The sequence below is a fragment of the Haliotis cracherodii genome, unplaced genomic scaffold (genome assembly GCF_022045235.1).
Source record: "Haliotis cracherodii isolate W230 unplaced genomic scaffold, xgHalCrac1.p SCAF_6, whole genome shotgun sequence".
Classification (NCBI taxonomy): domain Eukaryota; kingdom Metazoa; phylum Mollusca; class Gastropoda; order Lepetellida; family Haliotidae; genus Haliotis; species Haliotis cracherodii.
Genome location: NW_027266319.1, coordinates 3,766,697 through 3,786,797, shown reverse-complemented (window position 1 = coordinate 3,786,797; position 20,101 = coordinate 3,766,697). Strand labels below are relative to the sequence as shown.

Sequence of the window (20,101 nt, the reverse complement as noted above, 5' to 3'; positions counted from 1 at the left end):
ACAAACCGTTATCTTCACCCCTGATCCCGTACTGTAACCTGGATTGTGCTCCCGGTTATAAATATATAAAATTAAGATAATTTAAAAGTGATTTATTGTCCATGAATTATCTGTGTGTGTGGAAAGTGTTAAATTGAATGTATGTAAATGTATTGATGTGTACAACCATTAAATGTACCCAAAGTATATATCATACGGGGGCGCACGTGGCGACCAATTATATTTAAGTAATCGGTTTTCTGAATTAACTGGCATGGTGCAGAGTACGGGGAGGAATACGAAATCTCGCGGAGGTGTATAGAGAGCTAAGGTTGTCACAGAACAGCCAAGATGATTTAAGAGAAACTATTAGTTTAGATTAAATATATGAAACGAACAAGGGGGAAACCGATCCGAAGCACATAAATATAAGTTAGAAGATACATCCAGGAATTAATAGATAGGGTTAGCCTAGGAGTACGAGGTTAGAATCCAGTATAAGTCACCAAGAAGCTGATTTACTACTCAATCTTCAGACTAATAAATAGTTTTAGAGTATGAGAACCAGAACGGGCTCACGTGCTAGTCAACCTAGTGACGTCATATCAATTTATCATTAGACTGAAGTGGAGAAGTTTGAAGGATAAAAAGAGATGGAAAACCTACAATCGAGGAACGGTTTACGGGACGACAGTAGATAGGTCAGAGGTTACTGCGCTCCTAAGTAATACAGATTGCTTCCAGTACGTTTGCGGGTATCTGTTTACTGTAAACCGTTTGAATAAATTTATCTAGTCATCGAAATCAAGTTGTCTCGTTACTGCCGTGGTGTCTCCTGGATGTGAAGATCAAGATAAAGAACCCGGTTACAGTACAGTGATTTCAAACCAACCATCAAGAGTTATGCTCGGGATCTCATACAAAAGGGGTGGGACACCCAGGTAGGAATAAAACTGCTTCATTAATTTAAACCAACAATCGGTCATACCTATTTGGGTTGTCAGTCTAGACATGATGAGGTCGTTGAACGACGATGTAGTATTGGCCACAGTCGGTTTACCCACGAATAGCTGTTTAAAACAGATGAGGACGAACCTCATTAGTGTACCACTTGTGATGAAATGTTCACCGTCAATCATTTATTGCTTGAGTGTGTGGACTTTGCAATCGCAAGGGATTCACATTATCAAAGAGTAAAACTGAAAGATCTCTTTTTTCCTGTGGAAGCGCGCATCTCATTCTCAGCTACTTGAAAGAAACTGGTTTGTGTAATAAATTATAAATATGTATGTGAATAATTTATTGCTTGTTTTTACATTTGGTGTGACGATTTTATCAAAAAGGAAGTAAGAGTGCCGTAAAATAATTGTCCTACTGTGTGACACGTAATCCCCATCATAATCGATGTAACTATCATCAACCAGTGTTTTAAGCCAACTCACTGCTGAGTACTTTTTTAATATTGGCTAGTATTGAGCACAACCACCAGTAGCTAAAGTGATGACGTAAATCCTGCTAGGGTGTTGTGCAGGAAGCAGAGGTACTGTAAGTCCCCATGATCCCCAGCGAGGTGGCCTATAGTCCGTGTTTTAAACTGTATAATCGGCTTTGTTTTGCCCAAATATGTTTCATAAAATTTGGTTTTATGTATAACTTTGCATTCGTGACTCACTTGTGAAAATACCAACTTGGTCTCGTCGCTATAGGGCTGAAATGGTGCCGATGCCGTTTTAACTCACTCACTTATGACGGATACCTGCATGGTCACTTTATATTTGAGACCGCCTCCGTGGCCTAGTGGTGGAACGTCCGCCCAGAGAGCGGAAGGTCGGGGGTTCGATCCCCGGCCGCGTAATACCATAAAGGTAAAAGATGGTTCTCGCTGTGACCCTTCTTAAGGGGCTAAAACAAGGACAAGTCGGCTCGGAGTCAGTATACTGTGTCTTAGAGGTATTCATGTAAAACTGCGGCATGGTATCTCGTTGGGCTAGCACTATGAAATCGGCATTAGTCCGGACTAGTACACGCAGCCACACACACATGCATGCTCGTCGCTTTATAGGCAGATATATGATACACTCCATAATACAGAGAATGGCTAGCTGCAGCATATGAGGTACAATTAAAGTCAAAACTATATAAAATATCTTACAGATAACTTATAATCTGCATACACATATCCGGCAGTCCGTTACACGTGTCAACAATGACGTCTGAGCTACGCCAATAATGGTCTTTGAGTTACGTCACCATGAATTGTGTGAATGTGGGTTTATATTAACTCGCTTAATTTTAGCAATATAGACAACAAGGAATGTATATGTATTCGACCTAGTTGGACACTTTTTGCCATTCGATCTTTCGCACCTTGCTTTGTTCCTTATCTGTTCGGAGCCGTTTTGGTACACAGCTCCGCTTTGGTTCCTAAAATATGCTAGACTGGTTTAGTTGCGTTTGTAGGATATTGAAGGGATATCTCTGGGTCATGCAATAATAGTTCTTGGTTTGCCCATGTGTTGTCGCATTACTCTGGTAAAATTGCGGGTACAAATCTGTATGCAGGTGTTGATTCTGGTCAAGTTGAGTCGAAATGTTACTCATTTCTGCGAGCCTGTTATTTTAGACCGGAAGTTTTGAGTCGTAAGGTGTCTATTTAAAATCACACTGGGAAAACTCACTCTCTAACTGGTTACATGTGCATGTGTAGGGTATCGCAGAGAAAAATCTAGAAAAGATATGCGGAGTAGATGTAATTCGCTCGAAGCCTGATGTCCCTGGTCAGTAACTGTGTATAACAGCTTCCATGCTTAACGCAGAAGCGGGAACATCTTGCTCTGTGACTGATTCAACATTTGTCGTATGGGACTCTAGGTCGGCTTGGCATTGTAAATGGAAATAGAACTTTACTTTGGCAATATTTCAGCTACACAACAGTGTGGTTTACCGGGCGTACCGGAAAGTTTACCACCCTAACCCCCTTTCCGATCAAACACCATTCCCTAGGGACCGGTTCAAAAGTTCGATTTAGGATAAAATTCAAGTTTAGGGGTGGGGGTGTTAATGGCCCTGCACCTTTCTATCCGACAAAATCAACTTTCCTGATTTGTTTAAAATAGTTATTATTAGTAACTAAACTTAACTGATCCTATTTTCATGCTGTTAGGTGTTGTCATTAAATATATCCAGTCCTTTAGCAAGGTAGGGTTTTGTCAATGCCCGCAATAGTCTTCCTGTTCTAGTGCAGTGTGTAAATTGAAAGACAGATTTTGGCAACAATGCAGTTTACCGGGCGCAGCCCGAGCTCTACCATCCGCTCAATTACCGCGCTATAGTGCCACAGCTGTCTTGTTATACTGTTACCGTGCCTCACGCTCTGGTGACTCTCGCTTCACAATCCAACACCCGTTTTCGGTCTTAGGGAAACTTACACAACTTTACGATCCAACACCCGTTTTTCGGTCTTAGGGAAACTTACACGTCTTTACGATCCAAAACCCCTTTTCGGTCATTAGGGTCAGCTGGCTTTGGGCAAGGGTTAGCCATAAATTCTTACCTTTTCAAGCGTTAATCCAGTTAATCCCATTGGTCGGTCATGTTGACATAAACAATTGCGGGTGTGGTTTCAAGAAAAGATGAATGGGAGAGCGGGCAGTGACGTCACACGCATGCGCAATTCATTGTTTACTGAATTACACATGCATGTCAATGGGGATTCTAATGACCTGTTAAACGAGCACTGATTACATGTGATAGCGCTTGTGGTCCAGTGGTAGAGCGTCGGCTAATTAACGCATTAATTAGCAGAGCCGGTGAGCCGGCGAAGCGCGTTCGAGCCCCCACAGCGCTAATTGGATCTGAAAAAGTGCGCCCGGTAAAGTGCACTACTCCCCAGATTTTTATCTATAAAACCCCTACAAATCATTTTCAACAGCAAGCAAATAAACTTCTGTAGTTAAACGTTCTGAAAAAGGCATCCCATATCAACCTTTTGATCTGGTCTCTTAGGGTTGGGTACGTACTACTTAACCAATCAATCATCAATTTGTCATCCTTCAGGTTAGGCATACCTTTTCGATCCTTTGAGTTAGTTTTTAGTTTGGGTGTGGGTTTGCTATGTCTTTTGACAAATAATCTGAATCCAATGTAATTTGAGGAAAATCTAAATTTTGTCATGTGTCAAGGAGAAAAATGGCATGTTGGTAAACACTTCGGTGCTGATTGCTTGGTAAAGAAGCACTTATAATTTAGGATAGTTCCCGTCGTCCTGTGGTAAAATGTTGGCTATTTAGATTATTTCATCAGCCTAGCTTAGCTTCACAAGAATGCAACATGAGATTGATCTTTCACTCAGCGGTAATTGAAGTCAGAAAAAGTGCATTACTCCCATGTGGACTTCAACTAGGTTTCATTAGATTATAGACAGGACATTAGATTATAGACAACAACCCAAAACACAAAGTATTGTTCATTTGGTGGTGATAAATTATATTAGATACTATCCCTCTTATTTGACCAGGATACAACCTGGTTTTGTCTGGTGCAACTTGTCTTTTATGTCAACATGTACTTGGTACAAGTCAAGTTCCTTAAATCGAGCCCTGAGTTTATGTTAATCACTCTTTCAGACAGGTCTTTTCCGGAGGAACTATTAAGATATGGTATTTTGATGTTTTATAGCAAATATATGAGACATGTTTGGAGACCAGTCTAGATGATAGGTCTGTGTGTACTGCAATGGAATGCAAGTATCTTCTTTGCGATACGTATTGCAATATTTTTTGGAGCTGAAGTGTTTGACAGTGATTCACACTGATTGTACATGTAAATTCTAATTTCTTTGTGTACCAAAGTAAATATTACTAGCAATTTAATAAATAAACACTGGAACACGTTTTCCCCCGTGTTGTTTACGACGATGTCAAAGTTAGCATGGTCAGATGTCATTGTGTTGTCATGGATACAGGGGAGATAACAATCTGAGGGAAAAATCACATCAATGTTTTCTCTGTTTTGTCAATCAAGTTTGGAGGGAAACATCATTTGTGAATAAATTTCAGGGTAGATTTTAGATTAAACGATAGAAATAATGAAATTTGTAAAAGATAAATGTCATATACTGGAACACAGAAAAAATATTGGAGTACGTACTGTTTTAAAAATGTACTGCTGTATACCGCTATAGTGGTAATACGGTGCAGTCCTACCAGCATGACCATATGATATGTAATGTAATAATGAATGTTCATGTGAATGCTATGATTTATAACGGTTAATAAATCTGTGTTTGCAGAGGAAGTGCTTGTAAGTCAAGACCATTCCAAGATGAGTGGATTTGGCCAATCTGGTTCTGGCTTTGGTCAGACAAATCCCTTTGGACAGATGAAGCAGACAGGCTTTGGCCAGACACAGTCTTCCATGTTTGGACAGACTCAGGCATCCAACTCCACACAATCGTCCGTTTTCGGAGAAAGCTCATCGACAGGCTTTGGTCAAAATCCAGCACCCACACAAACAACATCTGTGTTTGGACAGAGAGCATCAACAGGTTTTGGCCAAAATCCAGCACCCACACAAACAACATCTGTGTTTGGACAGAGCTCATCAACAGGCTTTGGTCAAAATCCAGCACCTACACAAACGACAGCGGTGTTCGGACAGAGCTTATCAACAGGCTTTGGTCAAAATCCAGGACTTACTCAGACATCTGTTTTTGGACAGAGCTCTTCTTCAGGTTTCGGTCAGACTCCGAGTCAAACACAGACGCCATCAGTTTTTGGACAACCACCAGCTTCTGGTTTTGGCCAGAGCCAATCAAGTGGTTTTGGCCAAACTCAGTCAAATGTTTTTGGTCAAAGCCAACCAACTGGCTTTGGGCAGACCTCAGCAAGCACCACAGCTCAGTCAAATATTTTCATGGCCACTTCAGGAGCTGCATCTGCCGCATCCCAGTCCAACCCGTTCGCAACATCATCAGTCTTTGGACAAAGTGGGAATCAGGGGTCATCTCAAACCACATCAGGTGGATTTTCTTCACAGCATGCTCAAGGGGCGGTGGCTGGGTCAGGGTTTGGGAGCAGCGGGGGCATGTTTGGTGCCAAGGACTCGAAGGTGACAGCAGCCTCAACCTTCCAGACATCAGCATTTGGAACATCGACAACCCCTACGTCATCTGCCTTTGGTGGAAAGAGTTCTGTATTTGGTGGAAGTTCTTCAAAAGCAGTATTTGGTGCAACCACTAATGCATCCGACAGATCAGGTTTTGGTGTTGCCACGACAACTGGTAAATCTCTTTCGCCTGTGTTTGGAGGACCACCTGTCACCTCTTCCATCTTCTCAGCAGCCACCCAGTCCTCTGTCTTTGGTGCCAAGAAAGAGTCAACTGCAGTCTTCGGCCATTCTGATTCAGGAAGTGTATTCGGAGGTGCGAAGAAAGATTCTTCCTCAGTATTCAGAGCTCCAAGCTCCACCAGGGCATCCCCAACATTTGGTGGCGCCGGGAAAGGGAGTGGCACTTTATTTGGAGCCAAAACAAGTGCTAAAGGGACCTCTGAGAATCTGTTCAAATCTGCAGGTTCAAGCAGCAGTGGTCGACTGTTTGGGAAGAAATCGGACCTTCCTTCCACTGACCTCGTAATGGAGCAAGCTCCTCTGTCGCACACCTCGAGTGCAAGTCAGGCTACTTCAAGCAAGCCGATCTCAAGTGTGTTTGGCAGCAGTAAGGTGTTCATGGGTGGGGCAGGAAGCACAGGGGGGTCTCCCGTCACGGGGGGAAGGTCCGGGGGTCAGTCCGGTCCAGATGATGAAACAGGGGAAACAAAGCCTGGAGCCAAGACATTGTTTGGGAAGACGACGTTCAAGTCCACAGCATCAGTGTTCCGTGAATCTGAGAAACCGAGATCAGAAGGAGGACTGTTTGGTGCTCCGATAAGGAAGGAATCAGGTAGGGTTGTCATTGATTGGAAATTTTAGCATCACTTTATTGCTTGCCGAACAAAAGAATTAAGGAATCATGAACAGTGATGAATATTTTGCTTTTTATAATATTATGTGCTCAGTCTTGAAGTCTTCACAACAAAGAAATATTCCCCCAAAATATTCTTGATCCATCACATATTATACATGTGATATATTATTTCAACATAATTTTGTTTTCATCTGACTGTCATGGTTATGAGTTGGTAGGTATATTGGACACAATTGACTTTAAATTGATACAGAATATCTTACATCATGTAGATAGATGTGAATGGTTGCTTTAGGTAATTGATAATGAAGATGAATGTGTGAATTTTAGAGAATCAGTATGTGTTTCTCTTCTGTCTCTTCATCAGCCTGATTAATTCTGTTTTCTTGTACTGTGTTGGAACTTACTAACTTAGCCATCACTGGAAAGCTGCAACAATGTCTGACAAACAGACGTACCGTATTTGTTCAGCTTCTCTCTGTGGGTGCTGTGAGCATGGCCAGTAACAATCTGTCATCTTCCCGAGGCAGGGTAAACTGACTATTGAAGTCCAGTTTCTGCCATTGCTGAACTAGGCTGAAATTTCGGTGCTCGATTGTAGCGCCTATGGTGGCTATTACGAGTAATGCCCCTTCTATGTCCCTCCTATTGACCAATCAGATTCCACCTCTCATATCACTTGCATGCGCTTCCAATAAAATGCTGTCACCCAGTCAAGACGATCTCATCGATAATTAACATCTATGTTGTAACAAAACGGGTCTTACTTCACGAAGTACCTGAAAAATCACGTGAGCATCTTGATCAAAAACATGAAAAGATTTGGAAAATATCTGTCAACACCCAGTTGGCAATTTACGAACCAGATGTCGATTTCGTTACATGATTTCTATTGGACTATGGATAGACTTATTAGACTCGTTAGTCCAGCCAAACAATATTACTTCATTATTCAAGCCCAGCTCAGCAAATGTGGAAACTGGACTACATAGTCAGTTAACTCCCTTGCCTCGGGAAGATGCAGTCTGTGGATTTAGCCACTAGTCCGAAGACCGAGTCTAGTAAGATGTACTTTGGCCTGGTTCAAGTTGTTTATAACAGTCCACACAATAACACTAAGATCTGCCTGGTCTAGTCCAAATCCTGTCAAATGACAATCCCAGGCTTGTAGACTCCAGTCTAGTCTGCAGTAACCATGGTAACATGGACTTGTTTACAGGCAGCAGTCGTCTGTTTGGAGGGGAGGAACGAGAGACTGTGATGGAGGAAGATAGGAACAGGAAGAGGAGCATTCGAAGAGATGACGAGAGTAAGTATATGTGTATTTGGTACAACCAGGAACGATTCTCACATCTGTGACATAGTTTCTGTCTGGGGCAGAGTTTACTATGTCACAGCCACAGATGTCATGAAAATGAAAGAATGTACAGTGTGTCTAAGTATCACCATGCCTTGTTGTCAAACATACCGCAATTCGCTGTGCAGAGTTGGAGCCGTGTCCCTTTCCTGTTTTTAAGACATTTTGTAAGGGAAGGTTTGAATCCTCACCTTAATCCAACATTACATTAATCCAATCACACAGCAAATAGCACCGCTTATTAGCACTGAGTAGTGTACTTCCGCTAAAACAATACATGCGTGTTGGCTCGTGTCGGCCTTTGATGCAGTCGCAAAGAACAAAGACACCATGTTGCGTGGGTGGTGTCTGTCTGGACTTGCGGGTATGATCAGTGATGACATAAGTGAGTAGAACGCTTGTCTTGACCCCAGCAGTGACAATTCACAGGATGTAATTAGCGTTTGAATGACATTATTTATATACATGTTACAAGCGCTGCTCAGTAAACATTGATGTGGAATACATAGTTGTTTGTTTTCAGCGTATGTCTAAGTTGGTATTTCTGCTATCAAAAATGTCTTATTGTTGATATGAATGTTATGTTTAATAATGCGAGCAAAGACCACTCGCATTTTCCACATTTAATTCACGCTCGCATTAATATCAAGATTTACATTATATACCAGTGACCACTGGATATCAGTAAGCATGGTAAAATCAAAGCAGTACATAAGTAGGATTTCGTAGCTAAAGATACAGGGAGTAGGAATTGTGTTCCAAAGGCACCTCATTCTTGATGTTGTTTTCCTGTTAGCATGGTTAGGAGCAAACGCAATTATAAAATGAAGCAACCAATTTCAAGATGAATTGTCACTTTTAGCAATAAGAATGCTCCAGCATGTCCAGTAAAGTATGTTTATTCCTAAGTGAAGACCTCCTGTAGGGATTCTGGGTCAGATTTGGTCCCCAGCAACTTGTGCAGGTCTCACCAGGCCACCAAATAGATAGGGTAGTCAGACTCCGTGACTTGATTGTCTTGATAATATGTAGGCGTTGATCGATGCTCACAACATCAATCACTTGATTGTCTGGTCAAGACGATTATTCACCGGCTGTTGTCATATCATGTATATAGCTTGAATATTGGTGAGTGAGGCGTTAAACAACAAACAAACGAACCTAGTGAAGACATTGAAGCATGTTATTTGATAGGATGTTGTGTTTTGTCGACCCAAATCCAAAAAGGTAACAAATTTGGATTGGTATTAAAAAACTTACATTGTTGCCATCACAAAACTTAGCCATAAGCAGTGTCAGTAATATCAATGACACAAATTGTAAAACTTGGACAAGAATCATCAATTGTGATTGTGATTACAGAACACCTGATCAGACCTGTATGTACCTGTATGTACTGGAATGTACCAGAATGTACCAGAAAATAATATCAGCTGGTCCCAGCTTGAATGATGTGTCAGATTTATGGTCATGTTTCAAGGCTGCAGTCTGATTTGGATACAGATCTGTGCTTTTGATTGCCAATATTGCATCCTTGATAAGAAACAACACTTGATTTTTTGTTCAGGTACCTCAAAGAGAGGCCGGAGCCTGTTTTCCAGTGCTTTGGGTGGTCTGGGCGGGCGGGGCATGAGGAGTGACAGGACAGAGCCCCGCCCCTCTGTGAGTGACAGGACAGAACCCCATCCATCCACTTCCAGATCGAGGGGCCAGGACGTGGAGCCAGGACAGGGTATGTGAATCAATCGCTGACAGTCCACACTGATAAGATAAGAGATATTCCAGTACTTTTCAAGGTTAATTAGGCAACTAATTTCATGCAATTTCATTGGCTATCCAAGCAATTTATTTTCGTTTGTTTCTATGAACAAAAGATAATTAGGTGTTGCCCACTATCGGACTGGGGGGCACGGGTGGCCCAGTCGTCTGCGGCGCTGCAATTCGCTGTGCAGAGTTTTGTCCCTTGGGCATGCCAGAAACCTATGATGGTGAGTTCGAATCCCGGTTTGCCCCGATTATGTTTCTAGATTTGTCAGCACCATACCCGTGCTTGTGGGTTTCAACGAAGTGGTAAACATCTGAGACCTGCATCACTTCAGGCTGACATCAAGCTGACACGCCGTAATATAACCATGATAACTGGGCGGGGGATAATAATTAAGTGAATACTAAGTTGCAAAAGGCACATCTACACCATATGGTGAGTGTGTGTACCAAGTTTTGTAAAGTTATTTCTTATGGTTTCTAAGTTCTGATCTGGAAACAAAACATGATGGATGATGAACGGAGCCCGTTTCAGTTCTGTATCACCTGCCAACTTTGTTTGAGCGGTATAATACTTGAACTGTGATGTAGTTGACCTCGTGTTTGTATCACTTGCGTTTGCTTAAAAACAAAATTGATGGTGCCCGGTCAGTTAGATCTGATCGACAATCAACATCTATATTCTGATAAAACGGGTCTTACATCGCTAAATGCATTAAATCACGTGAGCACCTTGATTAGAAACATGAAATCATTGGGAAAATATCTGCTGACAACAAGTTGGCGGTGAACATGCTATGCAAATCCTGCAATTGACCGAAATCTGTACGACAGTGTACGAACCGGATTTCGATTTTGGTGCGCGATTTTGATTGGACTATGCATAGACTCGTTAGTCCAGCCAAAATGTAACTCCATAATACTACCCTTGTTCGGCAAGGGTGGAAACTGGACTTTTATAGTCAGTTAACTCCCTTGCCTCGGGAAGATGTCTGCCACAAGCAGGTGGACAAACTGAGAATTTGTCACATTTGATTGCATATATCATTGTCTTTAAGATTGGACAATGGGCGGGGGATTTTGATGACTTTGTCTTCTTGTAATTATTGTAAATAAATATTCACTCACTCATTCAACTGCTATATAGCACTGATTTTTATGAAAAAATTCTCCTGACTTAATAAAACTGGAAAAGAATTGTTTGATTGGTATTGATCTAATTTTCTTACAACATCAATGGATGAATATTGTATCACTGAATGCCACTAACATGAAACTCGCTCCCTGCTCACTCTGGAATAGCGTTCGTTCGTCACGCTGAAGACCCAGGTTTGATTCCCGACATGGGTACAATGTGTGAAGCCCATTTCTGGCGTCCCCCACCGTGATGTTGCTTGAATATTGCTAAAAGCGGCGTAAAACCATACTCACTCACTTACTCTGCTATAAGCAAATGATTGCCTTGTTCATGTAGTGCATATATTTACTGGAAGTTCTTGCTGTAGAAGGAAGTCGTGAGTCAAGATCCAGCACCACAATGAGGCTGCGTAGACTGCCATCAGTAGCGGAGGATGTGATGTCCAAGATTGCCATCATCTGTAAGAACGTCCCCACCAAGTTCAACAAGGGCTCCATTCTGCGTAAACATTTCTCCAAGTACGGCTCCGTGTCCAAGGTGTTCCCAAATGTCAACAAGAAATCTGCCACCATTCACTTCCATGACCATGTAAGTTCAGAGTCTGTCATTGCCTTTCAGAATTCTGTTTTGAAGTTTTACAGACGTTCCCAGGCTTGAGATTTCTGACATATGAGTGTCAATGGCAAGGTTAAAATCATAATAACTAGGGATGTGCGGTTTTATCGGTATACCGGTATATTGCAATACAAATTCATCACGATACGTATCGCGATACATTTGTGGCGTATCAGATTTTCCTTAAATATTCAAACACCACCTGATAAAAATATGTATTTTACAATCGGAAATCATCGGGAACGAACGTTGCTGACAACTTGGAACTAGAGTTACTTCCCTTGATTGTTTATCCAACATGGCGGACGCCTTTGACATCGTGCCGAACAAAAAGGGAAAATCTTTTGACATTGAGTGTAATTTTTTTTCACAATGTTTGATGAGAGACAATGACTGACATGGAATTTGTCATGATGTATAATTCTTATCAAATTAATGTTAATGTTAATGTTAATGTTTCATTGTTTTTCAAACTGTTTCAGAGAGTTAACATTATTCAAATGTGATTGAAAAAGGTTGGAGACTTTGACTGACATGTATATGCCATGATGTATAGTCTTACCTTATTAAATCAAAACAAAGACAAAACAAATGCTTCATACTCTTTATTTAATTGTAGATAAAAATAATAGTACAATTTATTAAAATTGGTTCATAATTTTGACCAAATTGTTAACATTGCAGCTTTCATATTAATATTTGTCAAAGGGATATGAAAAAAGCTTTTCCCTTGGTAGAAATTGTTTCCCAATATATTATTGCAATAATATTGCAATATGTTTTTGAAATATTGCAATATATCGCAATACACTTTTTGGTCCATTTCCCAACCCTAATAATAACACAGTCAAATTATGTTCACACAGAAATAAGTTTTCTATTTCAATTAAACTAAACCTCTCCATGTAGAAACTGAACGAAGCACATGAACACACAAAATGCGAACCATATCAGAGTTAGAAATTGGCACCAGTCCTGTAGTCCTTGCCAAACAGCCCAATAGTTAAGGTATAATGAGGACTGAGGAAATTTGCCAGGGTGTTTGGATTGTTTGTGTGTCCATAAGTGGATATCAACCTCAGTAGTTTGGATTATTTGTTGTCTAGTACAGTAAACTATGGTTATACCAAACTCAAAGGGACCCCTAGTGGTACAGTGATTCCTCGCTACAACACTACCTTCGGGGTCCAAATAATTGATGAGCGTTATAGATGATCAGCGGTTTAATGAAGGTCGAGTCGTAGGTGGTTTATGACCAACAAAACAGTATACAGGCTGGTATACATGGTCTGCCTACCTAACACGATCTTCGTTGCACGTTTTCTTTTTTAAAAAAGATTAGAATAGAAGTTGTTTATGATTCATAGTGTGAAAAATGATTTATCAAGTATTTATATGCGCTTTAAAAAACCCCAACACATCGTATCCCTTCAGATGAATAAACAGGTATAACAAACTTATGTTGACATTTAATTGTCAAACTGCCTCAAATAGAAGTTTTAGTGAGTCATGGTACGGCATTTATGATATGTGTATCCATTCTCTTGCAACTAAAGTTCGTTTCAAGGCGTCAATAGCGGTAATCTGACCGTGGTTGCTGTTAATTATAAAGGTGAGTTAGTTGGAAAACTTGAGTTCATTGAAAATGTTTGTAAATTTTGGGAGCCATGCTTTACGTCGCGCTCTAACCGATTTAACGCTATATTGAAGGGCGCAATAATGAGGGAACACTGTAGTTTGTTATAAAACATATATACAGCAAATGGCCGGAACAAAACAATAAGTCCGTCATATCCGTCAGTTCGTTATAAGTGTGTTTGTTATAAACATAGTTTACTGTATTACTGTGCTGACTAGGGAAACACTGTACTGTTAGACAGCTCCGTGTAAAACACACATCAGCGATGAAATTCAAGCAAAACCTTTAAGCATCCCCATTTAGATGAAGATTTGGAAACTGGACTTTTGTCAGTTAACTCTCCTGCCCCGGAGAGAGTGTTCAAGTATCACTTGTCCCCAACCTGATTCAAATAAAACTGTTTTCCAATAAAAATCTAGGGGGGCACGTCAATATCCCAAGATGTCAATATCGGACATTAGACTCGTGAAGATCCGTGGTAGAATAGGTCTTCAGCAACCAATGTTTGCCGTAAAAGGTGACTATGCTTGTTGTAAGAGGCGACTAACGGGATTGGGTGGTCAGGCGCACTGACTTGGTTGATGCATGTCATAGCATCCCAATTGCGTGGATCGATGCTCATGTTCATTAAGTTCTGGGACCTAGATTGGTTGGTTGTTTAATGCCACACTCAGCAATATTCCAGCTATTTGACGGCGGTCTGGACCAGACAATTCAGTGATTAATATCATGAGCATCGATCCACGCAATTGGGATCGATGACATGCATCGACCAAGTCAGCAAGCCTGACCACCCAACCCCGTTGGTGGCCTGTTACGGCAAGCATGGGTTGCTGGAGACCTATTCTACCCTGGAATCTTCACGGGACCTAAAAGTGTGTGGTGGTATGGAATAAGTTCTGGGACCTAGAAGTGTGTGGTGGTATGGAATAGGTTCTGGGACCTAGAAGTGTGTGGTGGTATGGAATAAGTTCTGGGACCTAGAAGGGTTGTTATGGTATGGAATAAGTTCTGGGACCTAGAAGTGTGTGGTGGTATGTAATAGGTTCTGGGACCTAGAAGTGTGTGGTGGTGTTGCTGGTGTCTCATGATCCGATCTATTTGGAATAATGCTAGAAGTGACGTAACACCCTTCTCAGTCACCTTGAAATATACACTGAAGTTTCTCTTTAATTTCAGAAAACTGCTGCCGAGGCCAAGTCTCGTGGAAGAGTTCTGGCAAAGGGCATCCCACCGATGCAGATCTTCTGGAGTTCCCACTCTCCTGGTGTTGCGAGGTCAACGTCAATCACATCTGCAACTTCACCAGAGGGGTCTGAGACATCACCTGTTATGATCAGCGACAACACAGGTGAGGGTTTCACTATTTTGATCAACACCACTGGTTAGGATTACACTGTTGCAATCAGCAACACAAGTGAGGGTTTCATTATGATCAGCAACAACAAAGGTGAGGGTTTCACTATTACAATCAGCAACACTGGTGAGGGTTTCATTATTATGATCAGCGAAACTGGTGAGGGTTTCACTGTTATAAACAGTGACAAAGGTGAGGGTTTCACCATTGCAATCAGTGACACTTGTTAGGGTTTCACTATTATGATCAGCAAAACTGGTGAGGGTTTCACTATTATGATCAGCGAAACTGGTGAGGGTTTCACTGTTATAAACAGTGACAAAGGTGAGGGTTTCACTATTACAATCAGTGACACTTGTTAGGGTTTCACTATTATGATCAGCAAAACTGGTGAGGGTTTCACTATTATGATCAGCGAAACTGGTGAGGGTTTCACTGTTATGATCAGCGACACTGGTGAGGGTTTCACTGTCATCAGCGAAACTGGTGAGAGTTTCACTATTACGATCAGAGACAACACAGGTGAGGGTTTCACTATTACGATCAGTGACAACACAGGTGAGGGTTTCACTATTATGATCAGAGACAACACAGTTGAGGGTTTCACTATTATGATCAGAGGCAACACAGGTGAGGGTTTCACAATTACGATCAGTGATATCACAGGTGGGGGTTTCACTATTATGATCAGAGACAACACAGGTGAGGGTTTCACTATTATGATCAGAGACATCACAGGTGGGGGTTTCACTATTATGATCAAAGACAACACAGGTGAGGGTTTCACTATTATGATCAGAGACATGACAGGTGAGGGTTTCACTATTATGATCAGCAACACTGGTGAGGGTTTCACTATTATGATCAGAGATTACACAGATGAGGGTTTCACTGTTATGATCAGAGACATCACAGATGAGGGTGTCACTTTATTTTCACTGTGTTGATGGCTCCATGGCTGTGTGTCAGTCTGTTGAAAAATCTTCATCGTGTGATTGACAGCCACAATTCAGGAATTTGGCAATGATGTAATAGAGGTAGTATTCCTTGAATTATTAACAATGATAACTATTGTTTGATGTTAGAGACTGATGTGATACAGCTGGACAAACGCTGATTGACGCACAAACTCAATGACTCACATTTGTCGTAAGAGGCGAACAGGATCGGGTGGTCAGGCTCACTGACTTGGTTGATGCATGACATCATATCCCTATTGCCATGATTGATGCTCATGATGTCAATCACTGGATTGTCTATTCCAGACTTGAATATTTACAGTCTGCCATCATTGAGCTGGAATATTGCTGAGTGCGGCGTTAAACAATAACCAAACAGAGCATGAATGTTGCTCTAGCCTTGTGTGACACTATGTGTGTGGTGTTTGTATTAAGTATGGAATTGACATCTGTGCTCTCTCTGCAGTTGAAGGTAAGAGTGTCAAGAAGTCCAAGTGGGATGAGGATGAGGTGGATGATGAACTGAGCAGTATGGCTGGGACGAGGGACATACAGAGAGCGGTCAGCAAGAAGGTCGCCCTCCCACGAGACCCGTCACCAGCAAGCTATGAGAGACATGGAGCCACGTCAAGCCACAGCCCAAGTCGGACCTCCCCCAAACCCAGCCCCACCAAGACCATTTCTGACACAGGTGATTGTAGCTTGACGTCTCAACCAAAGTCTCACACACAAAGGAAATTATGGCAACCCATTAAAAGCCAAAAATAGTATGAAAATAGTTGACATGTATTTTGATTGCAATTGTGCTGTCTGATGGATAAGAAGGTGGCAAATGCTTGGATGTGGTTCACACTATCAATCCCTGTAGTTGCCCAGTTGATTATCTACGTAGACACAGACGGACAGACAAAGACACAGACAGACAGACAGAGACACAGACAGACAAACACCCCAAATCAACACACACACAACAACAAAAACAACAACAACAACACACACACACACAAATGTCAAGGTCACCTAAGAGGTAAATTGTGGAAAGTACTTTTCTAACACGTTCTCTTGAATTTGGTGCAAATATTAATGACATTAAATACAATGGACTTATTCCTTGTGACCTGGGGAATTCATTTGTCCAATACTATGAGGTCAGTGGTCAAGTCAGCGAGATAGCACCCATGAAGAGCTGAAGAGTCACTCTCTCTGTGTGTCCGCAGTGTCGCTGAGCAGCCTCCGCACCGCTGTGGCCAAGAATGTCCATGACATGATCAAGATTCTGGACCAGCGGGACAAGTTCATCCGGGAAGGTGGGTCGCCATGCTGAGAGTGAGTGAGTGAGTGAGTGAGTGAGTGAGTTGGGTTTAACGCCGCTTTTAACAGTATTCCAGTTATATCGCGGCATGTCAGCTTAATGTGGGAGGAAAGCCTGAAGTGATGCAGACGTTTACCACTTCGGTGAAACCCATGAGCACGGGTATGGTGCTGACAAACCTAGAAACATAATCGGGGCGAACCCAGATTCGAACCCACAATCATAGGTTTCTGGCGTGCCCAAGGGATGCAACTCTGCACAGCGAATCGTGGCGCCTTAGACTACTGGGCCACCAGTGCCCCCTCATACTGAGAGGAACTGTGATGGAATAGTTGGAAAACAGAATATTATAAGTAGTTAATAGCTCTGGTCCGACCTGCATGGAACTCAGATTTCATTGTTACCAACTGTCTCTCATTTTACTGTTTTTGTGTGTTAACTGTCGTCACACTGAAGGTACTTGTCTGTAGGTACTTGGGGACCATCAACTGATGAGGTGGCGTGTTTGGTAGTGAGGTTGGGTGTTTGGTAGTGAGGTGGTGTGTTTGGTAGTGAGGTGGGATGTTTGGTAGTGAGGTGGTGTGTTTGGTAGTGAGGTGGGATGTTTGGTAGTGAGGTGGTGTGTTTGGTAGTGAGGTGGAATGTTTGGTAATGAGATGGGGTGTTTGGTAGTGAGGTGGAATGTTTGGTAGTGAGGTTGGGTGTTTGGTAGTGAGGTGGTGTGTTTGGTAGTGAGGTTGGGTGTTTGGTAGTGAGGTGGTGTGTTTGGTAGTGAGGTGGGATGTTTGGTAGTGAGGTGGTGTGTTTGGTAGTGAGGTGGAATGTTTGGTAATGAGATGGGGTGTTTGGTAGTGAGGTGGGGTGTTTGGTAGTGAGGTGGAATGTTTGGTAGTGAGGTGGGGTGTTTGGTAGTGAGGTGGAATGTTTGGTAGTGAGGTGGGATGTTTGGTAGTGAAGTGGAATGTTTGGTAGTGAGGTGGGGTGTTTGGTAGTGAGGTGGGGTGTTTGGTAGTGAGGTGGGTGTATGGTAGTGAGGTGGGGTGTTTTGAAAATCCAATAATCACTGGCTGAAAGCATGAATGGGCCAAAAAAATAATGGGAATTCTCTGGGAAGAAATTAAGCTGTGACATTTTAAAGCCCTAATAGTGATAATCAAGGTAAAGGCAACCTATTAATAGCCTGAAATTGTGCCATCAGGGTACCTTAAACATTAGACAAACTGACTCAGGCTTGCAAACTTTCTATCCCTGGTACCTACAATGTGTGTGTTGATCCATCACTCCAGGACGCACGAAGCAGTCCAACCTGGCCACAGCGCGGGCGTTCGTGGGGACGTGTATGGACATGTGTCCGGAGAAGGAGAGGTATGACAGGGAGGAGAAGCGCCGACTCGCCATGTTTGAGTATGTTCCTGGATCTGAGAACATCGTGAGTGTTTAGATTTTCATTATCTTTTCAAATCACATGTTTAATCAACATTGGGGCAATATATATTTCAAAACATGATTTTTTTATGATATAAAAGTCTATGTTTTGTTATAATAGAATGTTGTTTTAGGGTTGATCTTTCACTTGTGAATACAGCTGTGTTTTTTGGCTATTTCCCGACAGCCCGGTCAGAATCCCCGCGCAGATCACTCCCGTGTTGTGAAAGAGTATAGCAGATCGTCGGCAGATCAGGTAGGGAACTCTACTCATTTACAGGGCGTTGGGGTAGCCTAGTGGTTAAAGTGTTCATTCATCAGCCCTAACACCCTGGTTCGAAGCCAATTTCTGGTGTCCCACGCCTTGAAATTGCTGGAATATTGCTAAAACCGGCTTAAAACTGCACTCACTCACTACATATCTACACCCCTGTGAAGATCTGGGTTAGCGACCCATGCCTGTAAAGAGGTGATTAAGGGGTGGGGTGGTCAGGCTCACTGACTTGGCTGATGCATGTCATCATATCCCAAGGGCACTTAATTTGTAATCCAGGATAAATCGCTGTGACAGACCTTGGTTTTTCTGCAAATGACAATGCAGGGTTTTACCTGCCTTACAAAATTGGGGGTCCAGGTGACCCCTATTAAATAGCTTTAAGAGTCCCTGGTAGGCAATGTGAGGGTCAAGTAAAGTAGTGGAATTGTGTAGTGTTATGTACATTTTGATAAATACTATAACCTGGAATGAATCAATGATCAAGTGGACAGTGGTCATGATTGATGGATGAAATGACAGACACCTATAACTGCTCTTGATACGCTGTAGGTGCATTCTGAATATTATTGTGCGTCCATAAAGACACAGTATATTATTTTTCAGCTCCTATTTTCTACATTTGTGCTAACTGGATGCACATTTGTGTGTCATGGAAAACCGTGATTATGTCCTGTAAAATAGCATTATGGGTAAGGGAGGATGAGCCTGTGTTGACTGTGTGTGTTTCAGGACGAGCCCCTGCCCCACGAGCTGCGCCCGATCCCCGTGTTGGTGCGCACCATGGACTACCTGCTGACGGAGATCGCGGACAAGGGGACGGACGGACGCTGGATGGACTGGTATGGCTTCCTGTGGGACAGAACACGAGGAATCAGGAAGGTTTGTGGCGAAGGTTACCAGTCACTGAAAGTCATTTGTTCTTCAGACAAACGGTTGTGTGGCGATTGCTTGTTTCTTTGTAATCATGGTTAATGCATTTGTTAACTGTAACAACATACATGATCTTAATTCTTGGCTATGTCATCTTCAGTGTCTTTTGTAATTGTTCCTTGCCTGGCCTGTGTTCCTTCCAGTATGTGAACACAATGATATCCATAGTTCATGTACAACTAAAGGCTGCGACCTGCCCTCACGTCACTAGTTTATCTGTCTTAGAGGGCAGCCAAGGGTGGCGTCCTCCCATTCCTCCGTTCTCCTCTTCCCATTCCCCTCCCTCCCTCCCTCCCTTCTGTTCCCCCATCCCCAATCTTCCATTGCCTTACCACTCCCTCCACTCCCTGCCCTTTCCCCTTCTCCCTTTCCCATTCCTCTTCTC

The 20,101-nt window shown here is 42.3% G+C and overlaps 1 protein-coding gene across 1 annotated transcript in view; it reads left to right on the top strand.

Annotated features, from left to right (window-relative positions):
* Nucleotides 1-2,625: 2,625 nt before the first annotated feature.
* Nucleotides 2,626-20,101, top strand: part of LOC139446798 (germinal-center associated nuclear protein-like) — a 45,305-nt gene continuing 27,829 nt past the window's right edge. The window contains exons 1-11 of the mRNA XM_071228127.1: nucleotides 2,626-2,756; nucleotides 5,270-6,919; nucleotides 8,163-8,252; nucleotides 9,868-10,032; nucleotides 11,570-11,790; nucleotides 14,636-14,807; nucleotides 16,239-16,463; nucleotides 16,990-17,079; nucleotides 18,371-18,513; nucleotides 18,697-18,765; nucleotides 19,516-19,665. Coding sequence (XP_071084228.1) covers nucleotides 5,302-6,919; nucleotides 8,163-8,252; nucleotides 9,868-10,032; nucleotides 11,570-11,790; nucleotides 14,636-14,807; nucleotides 16,239-16,463; nucleotides 16,990-17,079; nucleotides 18,371-18,513; nucleotides 18,697-18,765; nucleotides 19,516-19,665 — 2,943 coding nt within the window. The 5' untranslated portion in view covers nucleotides 2,626-2,756; nucleotides 5,270-5,301. The remainder of the gene's footprint in view (nucleotides 2,757-5,269; nucleotides 6,920-8,162; nucleotides 8,253-9,867; nucleotides 10,033-11,569; nucleotides 11,791-14,635; nucleotides 14,808-16,238; nucleotides 16,464-16,989; nucleotides 17,080-18,370; nucleotides 18,514-18,696; nucleotides 18,766-19,515; nucleotides 19,666-20,101) is intronic.